The sequence below is a fragment of the Pyxicephalus adspersus genome, chromosome 3 (genome assembly GCF_032062135.1).
Source record: "Pyxicephalus adspersus chromosome 3, UCB_Pads_2.0, whole genome shotgun sequence".
Classification (NCBI taxonomy): domain Eukaryota; kingdom Metazoa; phylum Chordata; class Amphibia; order Anura; family Pyxicephalidae; genus Pyxicephalus; species Pyxicephalus adspersus.
In genome coordinates, this window is record NC_092860.1 from 132,675,564 (window position 1) to 132,691,451 (window position 15,888).

The 15,888-nt window shown below is 36.9% G+C and overlaps 1 protein-coding gene across 1 annotated transcript in view; it reads right to left on the reverse strand.

Annotated features, from left to right (window-relative positions):
* Positions 1-15,888, reverse strand: part of SLIT2 (slit guidance ligand 2) — a 197,610-nt gene that overhangs the window by 172,140 nt on the left and 9,582 nt on the right. The window contains exon 4 of the mRNA XM_072406874.1: positions 11,406-11,477. Within this exon, the coding sequence (XP_072262975.1) occupies positions 11,406-11,477 (72 nt within the window). The remainder of the gene's footprint in view (positions 1-11,405; positions 11,478-15,888) is intronic.

Sequence of the window (15,888 nt, forward strand, 5' to 3'; positions counted from 1 at the left end):
CCGGAATAAGCCATCCAATGCCCTTGTTGGCCCAAGTGAAGCGTGCTTGTTTAGTCTCCTCTCGTAACTTTCAGGAACAATAACTTTGTAAGAAGATAAATTATTGATTGCCACAGAGAAGCTCAGCAGGAAAAATAAAAGACAAAGTTCTGAGGCCTTTTATATGTCTAGGGGAAGCTTCTGCAGACCCTTTTAGCCGTAGTGCAAGGGAAAACATATGGGAATTTTTTTATAATTCACATGTGCGACTATATACATTAAATGGGTACTGCAACACAAAGTAACCAATCTAAAAGCAGCTATTACTAAATTAGGGGCCCCAACTATCTAAATACTTACTTCCTCTAGTTGGTTACAGATTTGTTTTGTCCTAGGAATTTATCCTAATTATATAATAGCATTGCCTGATCGAGTGCCACAATCTGCCCCCCCCACACACACATACATACATCAGGCGCTTCCTAACAACCAACAAATACATTTATTCACTTCCATTTACTATACCAATGCAGGTCTGCTGGTTCTCCTTGTTTTTACAGTGGGAATTGCTCCCACTGGCTTCTGGTTGTGGGAGAGTGGTCCCCAATAATTTCCATTAGTTGGGGGGGGCTGAATAAGTCAAGAAGTGAGTGGGTGCATGATGTTAAAATAGACACTGAGTATTATTTTTAGGCATTTTTATTTTTGTGTGTATAAATGTTCAGGCTCATTATGCTGTGCATTATTTTTGGTTTTAAGTTTAGCAGCCCTTTAAATAAAAAGTAGAGCTCTTCTGTACCCAGCAAGGCATCAGATAGAGGATTTATGCTTCACTCCCACTAACAATATACATTTCATCTGCAATAAATGGTGGCCGCTCAACCATGAAGCTTTTGGGCTTACTGTTTCATTGTTTTTAGAAGAATATGTACGAAAGAAAAATAAATCTGATGACACATTTTTTTTTTAAAGCAGATCCTTTCAAACAGTAGAAAAGATTTACAAGGAGGGCAAATGGATGAGTCATGTACTTTATACAAAATAAAAGGTATTCCTGGAGGGTTGTCATATGGAAGCAAGCTACAACAAATAAATTGATAGATGAGAGCCTTGCAATGGCTTTGCATTTAATAAGACAGTTTGACATGACAGCGTCAACAAAGCTACATACTAAATCTGATTTATCAGGTAGGAAGGGAGTCTTTTAGATCGTAAGTTGGATTGGACAGGGGGCCCCTCTCCTACTGTGGAGTTTGTACTTGTTGTGTATGCAGATTTATCATCATTTATTGTACAGTGCTGTGCAATATGTTGTCATTTTAGAAATAAAACATGATAATAACATAATATGCAAATATATCAACCCTATGTACAAAAAAAACATTAAGCATGGATCAATAAAATAATTTCTAATAAGGAAATTTCTTTTATATAAATATTTAAAAAAATATTGAATGTTCAAAACTAAAAAATGTAAAATATATTACTCTTAGATCAGTCCATTTGGGTAGACTCTTGAAAGCTGAATCACCAACTGACTGCTTATGTTTCTAGTTCTACTTATTGTGACCTGGTAGGCTGAAAAAACAAGTCCTTCAACTTCAACCTCTTAAAATGGACATAAGCAACAGATTTAGATTTCTCTTGGGGAAATGGCCCATAAGTATTAAACAGAAAATATACAGAAAGGTCAGAAATGCTCACCTTTGAGTTGGAACTGAATTCTTCTCCTTCTCAATTCCTGTTAAATGGCTAAATTCTGTAACACGGGTCACATAACCTCAGCTGACGCCGAGTGAGAAAGTCATGTACTGGCTAGACAGTGCTTCTTCCTAATCTTTGATTCTCCAGCATAGGTCTTTACATTAGCACTGTGTTATCCACAGAATAGAAGTTCTAGATAGAGGTAGTACATTGGACTCGCCAATAGTGAATGTGCAGAAAAAAAGGAATTCTGCTGCTGCTCCTTTACTGTCTATTCAAAGGTTAGGAATAGGAAGGTGACCAAGCTGTATTGCTTTCTATAAAAAAGACTGAGGTCACTATCCTACCTGTGCTATCTTGGCAGGACTGGATGGACACAATTACAATGTGTTTGGCGGGTAAAACAAACCTCTTATATATATTAGACTTGTATATTTAGTGGTTGGCTAAAGGTTGGCTTTATATGCAAGGTCTTTACTCCTAATTTCCCATTATCTCTTGCATACTGTTCACAGGGCCTCTTTCAAGTAATTTTTTTATGCATTTTAAATTGCAAAGAAATTGTTTGTTGAGATTTCCCCCATGTGGAAGAACCAAAATTTGGGAGCACCTGACTCCTGTCTGGTATTGCCAAATCAGAAGAATCATTGGTTGATTTATCAAACTAATACTCCAAGCTTGTTCTTTATAGTAAAAGTGCCATCAAAATATGTTTCAAAAAACAGCCCACCAGACCTCCCAATGAACCTTTGGTACTTTCTTTGCAAATAGTTTTTGTAATGATCCCTGGCCAATAATAGGTCTCATCAACCATGTGTTTAGGCCCTACATACAGTAATATAGGATATGAGCCACACACCTACTCTCCATCTATCGAGATTTGGAATTCTGTGCTGGGTTAATGCTCATTACTTACCCAAAGTACCATATTAAGTTAACCTTTCACATATGGAGCAAATTACATTGCCGTGAAGTTGCCTAAAACAATACTAAGTTTGCAGTTACTTTTAAAACTTCACCCACCATTGCTGAGTAGTCAAAAATCAGAGGTTCCTGCACCTTTCATTTAAATCCCTGACCCAGAAGGCTGAGAAGGGTATCTCTGAACTGTACACCGCACATAATTAATCTCAAAGCTTGCGGTCAGAGCATATTTAACATCGCATTTTAACATTAATCTGCACACTGGCAGAATCAGAGAAAACATGCCACTTTATCTAGCGAACTGCTGTAATTCCAATCCCTGAAAGCCCAAATATTTTCTTGCAAGAATAGGTTTTACTTTGAAAATGTACAGACCACTACACAACATGCTGGCATTTGCAAAGTAACAAGTAGACAATTCTCTTTAATTACATAAAAATAATGGATTGCCATCTTGCCGTTTGAAAAAAAGGTCTTTAGTGTCCTCTTCAGAGAGCAGAATCAGCGGTAGCTATCATGGCAGATCACTGTATGACTAATGATGTCAATCTGTCGGACAACGGTAACCGTAGCAACAGTAACCTGCAATTCCAGTGGTACTGTTGTTGAATTTATTGTGGCAGGGGCCAAGCGGGCTTGCGGAATAATGAAGCCAAGGACTATAATACGTGACACATCCACTTCCCCGCGCTGTAATCTGAGCTGGCACGATGAATTCAGGAATGTTTGTATTTGAAATTGTTTAAACGTATACATCAACATAACAAGAGGAAAAGAAATTTCTTTCTCACTTGCAGATGATCAAATGCATTTAAAAGCAAACAAATGTCAAAGAGTGAACAAAAAAAAAAGAAAAAAGTAATACAATATCATTAAAAAAAAGATTGCAAGCAGCAAAGGCCACTCTAAAAGTTAAAATAAGTTAATACAGTCATCATAAGCCTTGTTCTGGTTCATATCACATGCTGTGCACCGTATGAAGATCTGCGTATATTACCAAAATCAAATGTGTCCTTTATTTATACAAGGAAGAATGGGAAAAAGTCAAAATATGTATAGATGGCAAGTCGTTAATCAAGAATCCAACAATCTTCAGCGCTTACATTTATTTTCCCAACGTTTGGTAAAATATACACATCATAGCAATGAGATTGGAGGCCTTTAGATAGCACTAACATACTCTGATTCACTTGCCAGACTGCTTAGAATCACTTACAGACAAAGATAGAACAAATCAATTTGAGACTCACTGCTATCCAAACTGAATAGGCATATCACACTGGGCAAATCACAATTTGCTGTTTTTACTGCATACACGTGTAAATATACTATTACTTGTTGGAAAGCTGTAAAGAGGTAAAAACACACCTTTAATTAAACGTCTAGTAGTAGTTAGTCACTTTAAATTGGACTAGATCTTGTAACATTGACAACGTTTCGCGACTTTCCAAGCTTCTTTATCATCATTATTGGAGCAAGTCCAGTCAAATGGGACTAAAAACTCCTAGATACAGAATGACCTGGATAAATGAGACTCTTCACAGACTGTATTTGGAAGCAATTATCCGGGTACTTCTGAGAAATCTTACGATACTTCAACATGTAGTTTCAGCATGTCAGGCCGCTATCACTCAAACCATTACAGCCTCTATTGGCTAATGAGGTTCTTGCTTTATTTTGTGGAGTCGCCTGATGGATAGGTTGGATTCATACTTTCCAGTCAAGGATAGAAGCATGCACTAAAATTTGGGGGAACCCTTGGTAGACACAGAATACATAGTTATGGATTGAGTTGAGAAAATACAACACTGACGTGATTCACAAAAATATTTGAGGAACATACAAACTCAACTGTAAGTGAAATCATGGTGTGAAATTAATTTTGTTCTTGAAGGTCCTGTGTCCCAGACCCACTGGGAAATATGTTTGCCAAGTTCTACATTGCCCATTAACTGCTAGCAAATGTTGAAGGAAAATGCAATCTTAACTCTTCACTACAAGGCAAACTTGGCTGTAAAATCTAATTTTATATACAGCAGCCATTGACTCCAAACTTCTAATCAGAACATAATGCAACATTTCATTCTTTTCTCCCAATATTTTGACATATCTTGCCAATGTTACAAACAGTTGACAGATTAGGTAGAGCAGCAGTACGTCCCAAAGTCCTCAACCTATGTCATTGTTTCACATGTAACACTAAGCACAAACATTGTGCTTGTAAGTTTCATTACATCCGTCTCCATTTCAAAACATCATATCAATCTCGGATTAAAAGCTCACAAAAGAAAATGTACATTGCTCTAAAAGCAATATAATATATTATAATTGTTTGTTTGGACAAAATTGGGTGTAATTGGGTATAAATACCTCTGAATGACTTTTTATTTAAAAAATAAAAAATCCGCTGTCCCACTTAAACTGAAACCATTTTGCTTCTCTGTTACCTACTCCCTCCTATCTGTCAACAAGTGCTTGTGATTTTATTACACTGTCCTGTAGTTTATGCAGAGTTGGTATTACTTTACAGAGTTCTGTTAATGGACTGGATAAATGGAAATGCTATTTAAACTGGTCTCCAGATCCAACAAACACAGCTGCAACCGTACTTCTATTTCTATGCGAGCGTCTTGACCTGACCATGCGGTGCTCTGTGAGCCCGTCCAAAGAGAAACCGGAGCAGGCAGCAAAGGGAAAGTATAGTAGACCGCTGGCGGCAATAGACCGTGCCTAATCATAATTCATATACACTGAAGCCTCTTTTGCTTTCATATTGCTCTTAGGCTAGGAAACAAGCATGCAGCTCCTTTCACCTGGCATCTCATTTACAACTAGAGGTCAACTAATGATTAGTATGCACAGAAGCTGGGGGAGCAGAGCTGCACTCAGCGTCCATTAGAGCAAGTCACAGTTGGAGAGGTAGTCCACTGTGGAAAGCAATCTTTCCTTTACTTTCTGAGGTGTTCCACTAACTGTTGTTCATTGCTTGTAACTATTCCATTTAGGACTTCCACAGGTATGATGTATCATCTATGAGACTGCATTTACGGGTTATCTAAACCCAAGAACATTGCATACCAACCATAAATGTGGAGTTTGGATTTGTATTGGTGTACACTGTAACTCCAGGTAAACAGCTAAGCACAAAGCTGATATTTGGGTGGTATTTTGTCTGCAACAATATTTAAAATTTTGTTCAGTTGATCCGGAAAAGTTGTTGTGAACCCTAAAATTGGTGAACTGACTTTTATGATTTGTTAAACCTCTATGTTCTTTGCCTCATTGTATAATGAAAGAGCTGCAGCAAAACTGATGAGGTCCATCTCTCCCCTATCGCCATACTCACACACATTACTTTGTGAGTTTAGATTTGTCTGGAGTATATTTTAACCTGGTAAAGATAACCTAAATTTAACTTTCTGTGGACCCCTATGAGTTTCCAATTCAAGGTGCTGCTTCTTTAAACCATAGCTTCCTGCTCCTCCAAGGTATGAGCTTTACTTAATCCCCTCCTCATAGTTATTTAAAACAATATGACATGATTTTTTATAAACCTTTGGAGAGATATGAACCAAAACTCCAGACTCAGATCCTGAAGTTACTTTTTGTAGCCCACCCTGGACTTGAAAGCTCCTAAGACACTTGAAAAAAAACAGGTATGTGCAAGTGTTCTTGGGTGTCCACCTTGAAGAATTTACAATTTTAATGTAAATGTTTTATTATTATGTTTTCCATGTTATTTCATGTCTCTGCAAATGCAAAAATTATATTGTTGTGGAATATTTTTTTTTTACTTTGTTTAGAAGTTATTTCATAAATACCACAACTGTACAAAGGTGCCTATAAAAAAACAAAGCTAAATGGTCCTATCTTTGCCAAGCCAGGTCTTGTGTTGATGTAACAATAATATTATATAGCATATGCTATTGTTTAAAATCATACTGGATAACCTAAAGTAGTATTGCAGCCATCTGATCAGCATGATGGCCAGTCAACTAGCATTTTCAGAAGGAGGTCAGCCTGCGCTCGGCACAGATCTCCTTTTAAAATGTGGATTTGTCTGAAGTGCAAATCAGTCTGTCAGACATAATGCTAGAAACAGACAGGCCCTTTTTACTGCCGGTGAAGGTTTGTGTGTCTTTCACAGCAGTAGCCTTCTTTTAACAGAAGGCAGGCACAAATCCTTACTTCCTCACAAACTCTGAAGTACAGGGATTTATTCTTCTCCTAAGGAACTGTGGGCGAAGACATTTTTTTTATGCCTGTGCTGTCAACTGTACATCCAAAAGTGCCGATATGTTGCACAATAAACCCATACTTGGCTGTTTCTCTGAACTTTTTTCAGCAAAGGGCACTTGAGGGCCAGTGCCCTAGGGCAGCAGGGTGACTATACCATAAAATCTTCAATTGGTGTTTAATTGTTCATTTTCCTTGCAAGCACCAGAACCACCACTAAAGGGAACAGGGGCTAAAAGGCTTGCAAAGAGTGATCACAAGACCCTCAGTTGCTCTTTATTAGTTATTGTGTAGTTGTAGAAATCTGGCAAATTCTGCTTTTGAAAAATTCACTTTCCAGTAATTTTCTTACAAAAAGCTGGCATGTTACATAAAGGACACCTTTTTCACTTTTTCCTGTGACAATATAACAACATCAAAGCTAATTTCAAGGCAAAGTAGTAAGAAGTTTTACCTGTCAACAATTGTATTTTTCTCTATCCAGTTCTAAACACCACACAGCTATGTCTGGCAAGGGAGGAGACCTGATTTTTATGTTTTTCCCCTACTCCTGCTCTGTAAATAAAAGTGTAAGCTCATCTGTCACTGCTCTCTCCTGCTAGGTGCAAGGGCATTGTACTGTAGAAAGTTATTTGATTAATTGGGCCTGAGTAAATAAAGCTCTCCAAGGCTGGAGAGGACACCATTTCATCGGTGAAGCTGGGTGATCCCGCAAATCTGGAATGGGTCTGGTCCAGGATTTAAAACATTTGCTAGTAAATCCATTGCTAGGTCCATTCCAAGTTTACTGGATCACCTGATGAAAGTGTATCCTCTTCAGCCTTGGAGAGCTTCAATAAATCAGGCTCATTGTGTTGCTTCCCCCTTTCCCAGCTGAGGTTTTTTACTGTACCACTAAGTGTACGATGCTGGCATATGCTGGGTATCCCAGCATTCCCAGGGCCACCAAGACTGAATGAACTCCCATGCGCATGTGCAAAAGTTACATCATCCTGGCCCAGCCAATCAGGATAACTAAAGATCAGGACACACGGAAGAAGATGGTAGTGCGCACAATGGAACAGGGACATGTGGGTGTATTTAAAAATTGCAATCAGGTAGGTAAGGTTATTTTATTGCGGAAGGAACACCGCCTACCCCTTGTGCAAAGAACCGCCTGGTCACAATTTTTAACTATAGTTCCACTTTAATGTGTGTTGCAGCAATGTGCACAATGGCATACACATAAATGCAATCAGTGCAGGTCAGAATAGATCCTAAAAATACATTTTCCACATAAATGTTTAGGTTCACCTCTAATTACAGCCCTGCTCACAGTTATCTGTAGGGTATTTACTGCTTGCAAGCCCCCTTCTGCCGAATCCATTGAGCGTTTTCTGCCAGTGTGCATCTGGAAATGTAGATTGATTTAAAGATCTGGACGGAGTGAATGTGTACTTTCAATTGAAATGTAAGCTGTACACTTGTCTGACATGTGTAAAATGCCCATCAGACAGTGCACATCATACAAATCCATCAACGTCCATGTGGTCTGTGAGTAAAGAGCACCCTTTCAATAGGCTTTCGTGATAGCTACAGCTTCCTTCTTAAAAGGAGTTTTGTGTGGCGTGTAATAAGTCATCGATTCTGCCGTATTTTCAAAGAGTTAATGCATTTCTAAAAGCTTGGATGTGCTTTTAGTAGATATTCATTTTATGGTCTGATCAGCAATAAGCCTTGGGCAGGTGAAATCTAACACCGCAGATGCCACAGCGCTGTACCCCCTTTCTTTATTCACCAGATTCCCTTTAATGTGTTCTCGCATACAGCACTGAAAAGCATTATGAAATACAATATGAGCTTCTAGCCACACCTGATGTCAGCACATTAGAAGTCAATTATTCAGCGAGTATTTCGGACTGACTTATGGCGGTTTTCTGGATGATAAATTGTCTTCCACGGTAGCCCCACACCAGAAAATCCAGTTGTTTTACCTGTTTATGTATTTGATTGACTACATTTCCATTACCATTATCATTACCATAGGCTCAATCACCTATTTTTGTCATTGAATTAGATTTAAATGTGGTATAGGCAATGTGGTACTTCATATATATTTTTTATCTAAATCCAAAAATTTTTCTGGGATTTTTGACTATATTTTTCAAAGCAATGCTCTCATTTCCACGAGAAAATGTCTGTACAAGAGATACTTCCTCAATGCAATATATTTAAAGATTATTCTACATCTGTGGGGCTAAATCTACCATTACAGGGTTCTCCCCAGGCCCTTTTAGCTGGGCGCACCACCCGGCACTTTTCAGCACCCACCTGGCTGTTTTTGGGTAGTTACTAAAGAGTTTGGTCACAATACAGTTGCTACCACCCGCCTACAATTTCTTCCCACCCAGCTTAAAAAAATTTCTGGATTGAGCACTGCATTAGACTTGTGCCTATAAACAGAGGTCGGATTTATCAGCATAGTCATCAGTCACAAATCTCATTCACTTGTCATAAAAACTATTTACACATTGTAACAATATTCTAAGCCAGGTTAGAACCAGTAAAACAATAAAATGGTCTTTGTAAAATAGGAGATTCTAGCAGGAATGTTGCTTTAGGTGTCAAGGGCTGGCCGTAGGTAAAATCTAGCCCTTACGGCCACCATCACATTTCTATGCTAGCATTAGAAGTGTACAATAGGCTGCCATGTCTTCCATGGGGAGTCCTATTAACAGACAAATATAGAAACTGGAACTAGTGGATGCCTGCAAAGGTGAGCCCGAAAATGGTCCAATTATGTTCACACAATTTTCTGACATTGCAATATTGTCTATTTGACATTTACCATACATTCATCTCTTGGTTAAAAGTTGTACATGTATCCCCTTAAGACTAACATCACTGGCCTTGCTTAAAACTGAATTGGCCTTTTATTGCAATGTACCTGTTGTAACAACATAGATGAATGCTAACCTTTGTCCTATATCTCCAATTGTCCCGGCAAGGAATGCAGATAAGAATCAAGGGAAAGACATGTGTGGGATTAAAAAGTGAATTTATCTAATATGAGCTCATCACTCAAATATTATTACAAAGCTAGAAAAGAATTCAGTTCATTTTATTGGGAGGAGTTTTACATAAAAGGCCAATAATCTTAAAATAAGAGCTGACAAAACACTACAAAGAACATTTACAGAGATTTAGGATGACGTTTAAATGGAGGCACACCTGTTATTTGACGCTAAGCAAATGATGAATGTTTTAGTGCTATTTCTAGGCAATCTAGCAGAGTTGTACCATGTTAGTGATCGAGTAATGCAAAAGGTTTGGAGTTTAAGTATTACCCTTTCATAGTTTAAAAGTTATTAAATTTGCAAGCCTTTGGGATATTTGTGATCTCTTCCCCAGGCACGTTTGATAAATTATCTAAACTGTCCTAAAAGCTTATATATTTAGTAAATTAAGCTCACAAACACCAAACTTTCTGCATTAAGAGATATTATTAAAGAGCAACTCCTCAAAATCCTAATCTAGGGATTGAGGCAGATTTACAATATTACATAAATAATACATACATTCATGCCGTCAATGCAAAGTTCCAACCTGAGAGCTTGTGTTCCCCACACCTCAATCTAAAATGCCTAAATTTTAATCTCTATACACTTTAAAGAATCAGCAACCAGTACTGGCCAATTAGAAAAAGACCTATAGTGACCATGTGTCAGACCCGGAATACAAAATCAAAATCATATGCAGCTTTTCCCAATTTAGTGACCAGTATTTTACGAATAAGCTCTTTAAAAGGTTCCCTTAGTTTTATGTACCTCTACTTTTAAATCTATATGAATACAAAATGTGACCATTGTAACCACCCTTTGTACCTATCCTGGTTTGAATGTAAATTTTGCTATGCTAAATATAAAATAAAAATAAAAATATTCTATAAAATAATATGCTAAATTAAAATAATAATACTATGTTGTATAACATCATTACCTGTAGTAACCACATACATTTAAAAAATTCACAAATATAACATCCCTAAAAATATTTTTGTGCTTAAACTAACAACTGTCTGTTGCCCAGAGCCAGTCACTTCTTTTCATCAGGTATAAAACTAAAAATTGTATGTAATTAGTATATGTCACCAAAGACAACCAAACCTAGCCAGTCTATTAGCAAAATTAACCAAAAGTGAAAAAAGTGCAGCAACCAAATATTTAATCACTCAAGGTAACAAAATAATATTAAGTAATAATTTGTTTCTATAGCATTATATGAATCTTATGAATCATGGAAACTTCCAATATTTGAATACTTACAATAAGTATCTAATAAAAATGTTATTTTCTCCACTTTTGCTGATAATATAATACTTTGATCTCATGTGGCACACTGTTACAATAGCCCAACATTTTGATGCCCATTGTACTAGTGCAATATAAATTTCTATTGAATTAACATCACTATTTCTTAAAGTCACAAGACAAAACAAACATTCAATTACACTAACTAGTCATACTATTCCTAATACACTGACAAATTCTAAACCACAGAATATAATGTCCAATTGTACTTACAGTCTGTAGAGTTTTGGAGTTCCCAGAAACAGCAATTCCGGTAAAACCTGAAGATTATTTCGATTCAGACGTCTGAAAGAAAACAATAAATTTAACTAAATATTGGGATATGCTTGGATTGACTAATTAAAAATGTACAAAGGAAAATAGGAGTCCAACAAAGTTTTTGGTAATGGTAATGGTGACAAAAATACTTTTGCAGTATAAAACATGACAAATTAAAGAAGCAGTTGTACTTTGGCCTATCCCTGTCTGTGTAGACAAATTTGAGGTGACCAATCCTAGGGGAAGAATTGATCACCCATTTTCTACCCAGATGTTTCACCATTGGGAGTGTGTGCATAAAAATATATACAGATTATAAAAATAAAAGGTCAACTGACTGAAATGCATGTGTTTATAATGTGATCATTCTTTAGAATCTTTGTACAAAAGGGCTTTCTGACTTACACAAGAAAGTATTTAAACTGTTTATTGACAGCCCATATCCACGGGCTTTTGCTTTTTATGTATCAGAGCCATTGAAGGATTAGGCCAAAGCAAGGTATGATAAAGATGGAGCAAAACAAAAAGAGCGTTGTGGATATTTCTGTGTAATCAGTTAATCCACTTCCCATTCAAGATGCACCCTATCGTGAAAAGGCTTTATAGCAGATATATGAATTATTAGTCAGCTATACAGTCAGAGAACAATGCATCCTAAAAAATGTAAGGAATGTGAGCGTGGAATCCAGCCTCCAGCTAAACTCAGAGGTAAACTAAAGAGCAGAGCAACAAAAAAGGAGCAAATGTAAAAATAAGAAATATTAATTTTCAGCATGATATATTGTTTTTTTGTAACTCATAATAAATTTGTAAATTTTAAGAGACATCAAGCGAATACCGTTAGGGAAGGATGCGTACAAAAATAGACATGGGAAAAATAAACAGCACCACTGGCTGGGAATTTGTGAAAAGGTCTGCAAAGACTTTCTCACCATCATTTCAAATTAATGTCCACACAGGAGTCCTACCAGTCTCCATGGCATATTGTGCTATATGCTGCAAATTTTAACACGACGATCTGATTGATGTTAATGGTTTTAACATTTAATTTAGCTTGAGAGTCTGGCGGTAAACTTAATGCAACATTACAAAAAAGCTGTATAAGGGTCTAGTCATTGTTGGTCGGGAGATGATCGGATATAAAAAACAATAGAACAAACACTCCAGCAAGGGTGGAAAAAACCTGAAATGCAGGCCTCTCCAGTATATATCAAAGGCTGTATAGGGAGTATATTAAATACTTTTCCGACCCCATTTGTTCCCATATAGGAAGCATATTAATTACTTCAAAACTCAATTTGGTCCCAGTACATACCAGAAACTCTTGTTTGTGGTAATAAAATCATCGTGTTAGGAGCACAGTTTAAACACCAACATATGCCAACCTAGGTTTACCTAATACCTAGTTACCATCCGTAACCCTATATAGAAGGGGCATTTGTATTCTGTGGTGCCAGACATGTTTTTATAGTAACACAGATATAAGAATCTGTGCAAATTATCATTATTCTTGGTAGTGGTACATTTCTGATATTTATAGAGTAAAGAACTTTTGCACAGGCATTTTGCTTTTGTTTAATGGTAAAAGTTTTGTTATTTTTACCTATACATATAATAGAATAAGTATTGAGAAGACCGTTCTCACTAGATTAATGGGTCACCTGTCTGCTATACATAAAATATGACGTACTTTATAACATAACAAAATCCAATGCATCAGATTCGTTACTATTGGCAATACTTTCGTGTTGCGTTTTGTTCCTGTTTTCCCTTTTTCTAGTCCTAATAAATGGGCACCTCTGACTGTTCATACAGCTTTAGTTTAAAATTAATATATTTAGGATTTGTAGTGAGAAAAATCTCACCAAGGGATACATTACACTACATTCGGTCATAGTTTGTTCCTAGAAAAAGTTGCAAGGCTTGATTTTTTTTTCACTAGGGAATATCCAACTAGGGAATAACGATGACTCTTCTCAATGTTCCTTGTTTGACCACCTCATGAAAGGAACTATATTTGCATTGTATCTGTAGGTTGCCTAAGAAATGCTTGGAAATTTCAGGGTCCAAGGAGATGAATTGGTTGTCAGATAACAATGTACCTCCATCAGATGGACTTGGCAGTTGTAAACAAAAGTGATTCTTTCGGCTTTTCCTCACAAATATGAAATATTTACTCTTGGCCAACAGCTGGGAACGGTTATAAAAGAAGTGTTCATATAGAATTTGGTCTGCATTCAACAAAAAAAGCAAAATCTTCTGTCCTCCTACTTCACTTTTCTCAGACAGAGACTTTTTAAAAAGATCTAGGCAGACATACTAACAAAAGAATGGCGACCCGGCTATGCTACATGCTACTAGACAGTGATATAATACAGTTTGTAATCTGCTGACTGCATAAAAGTTACACAAATCTCATGCAGATTGAATTAAAATGTAGAAAATACCTTGACTGTGTGCTAAACTCTAACATTACTGGCCACAGACATGGCATTATTCTTCTCCAATACAGTTGATATTTTTATATATAAATATATATAGATGTATATATGAACAGTCTGGAGAAAAATAATGTACAACCTTCTATTTCTAAGGCTTTACGTATCAGGATATAATAATAAAAAAAAAAGAATCTGCTTCTTAGCAGCTGCTAAACATATATAAATCTACACCCCATGATTCATTAGCTTGTAGAACCACCTTTAGCAGTAATAAGTTGAAGTTATGACTTTATCAGTCTTGTTCCAGAAATCTTGTAGTTTGTTCAGATGCAACTGATACAACGTTTTAGAGAGAAGAGACTTCTCCTGGAAACTCTTCCAAACAAGACATACTTGTTCAGTCTTTTTCTAATTCCACTATCACAAACTTTTAACAGTAACATGCTAACTAGGGCCTGTTGAATCTGAGATTTAGTGTGGAATAGTATAATTTGGGGTAAATTTGCCTGAGTGTCTACTTCTTGGAAGATTGGTAGCTGTCTTGAATGTTTTCCACATGTGAATAACCTTTCTCACTGTAGAATGATGGGCTTCAAATTGTTTCAAAATAGCCTTATGACCCTTCCCAGATTGGTGGGCAGCTACATCTGCTTCTCTCAGATCAATGCTGATGTCTTTCATCATTAGCATTGTGTAAACACACACCTGAGTGCTCCAGACTAGCCAATATTTCTGCCTTTATAGAAGTGGTCACAGTTGCTGATGATCAATTTATTACCTGTTTTTGATTAGCAACACCTGGCTGCCCTACTAATGGAAGTGGTAAGGTTTACTTTATTCTTTGCACACTACTTCTACATTCTTAGTTAGTATTTCCTAACCCCCCTGGCAGTAATCCGCGAGCGTGGCTCGGGGGGAAATTTCACTACAAAAAGTGGGTTGAATTGAGGGCTTACTTGGTCATCACGAGCCCGTTGCATCCTCCAGCGATACCCGGCATCTGTGTCCCCTGTGGTCTCGCATCCCAGCGTGTAAACGAGGCTAGGGGATGCTGATGCCGGGCGAGCATGCAACGTGTGTGCGGGCAGTGTGCATTGGGGGGCAGGACTGGCGGGAAATTTAAAATTAGAAGCATTTATAAATGTCACATGTACCGATTTGAAATTTAAAAATACTAAAATAATCATACCGCCAGGGAGGTTAAAAAAAATGCTACGATTTAATAAACTCATGAGTTGTTTCTGAGTTTGTATCTACCTAATTTTAGGATCTGCTAAGGACCCGATGATTTTTTTATCATGTCCTGAAATGCAAAACCTTATCAAGAAGGTGCACTTACTTTTTCTCGTGACTGTGTATGTCTTACATACACAGAACAGAAGGCATCTTCATTACTAGATTAGGTGGTCCAACTTTTTACAGAAAAAATTGTCTTATTGTTACCCAATTTGTCTTATTGTTATCAGGAGTAAATACCAGAAAATTGGACCTGCACTTGTCCCTATTCATTTAGCATGTATACTCTGGCAATCCAGGCATTATTATTCTGCAGATTCCGTTAACAAAAAGTAATTCCAAATAAAGTCCAAATAAAATGAAGTCTAAAAAATTAAAATTTTAAAAAAGATTTTTTCCACAATATCTCGTTTTAGAACCCTGCTGGTATACCCAATCAGAGTGACAGGTACTGGCCACATAGTCCATTTATAGGGATTGGGATGGACTAATATTAGAAGACTGCAAGCAAATTACAGCAATGCATGTTACATTCATGTTACATTCATCTAAACATGTGAACATGTAAAAAAAAAAGCAGTGTACAGATCAATGAATCGTATCAAAGTATGGGGGCCAATAGCAACCAGATTTCCAGTATAGATTAGGATCTGCAAAAGCAAACATATTTTTTGGCTATTGCAATCATTTACTGAATGAATACATTAATCCAAAACAAAATTAAATGATAGCCATCTTTTGTATAAAGTTAGCCGTTTTTT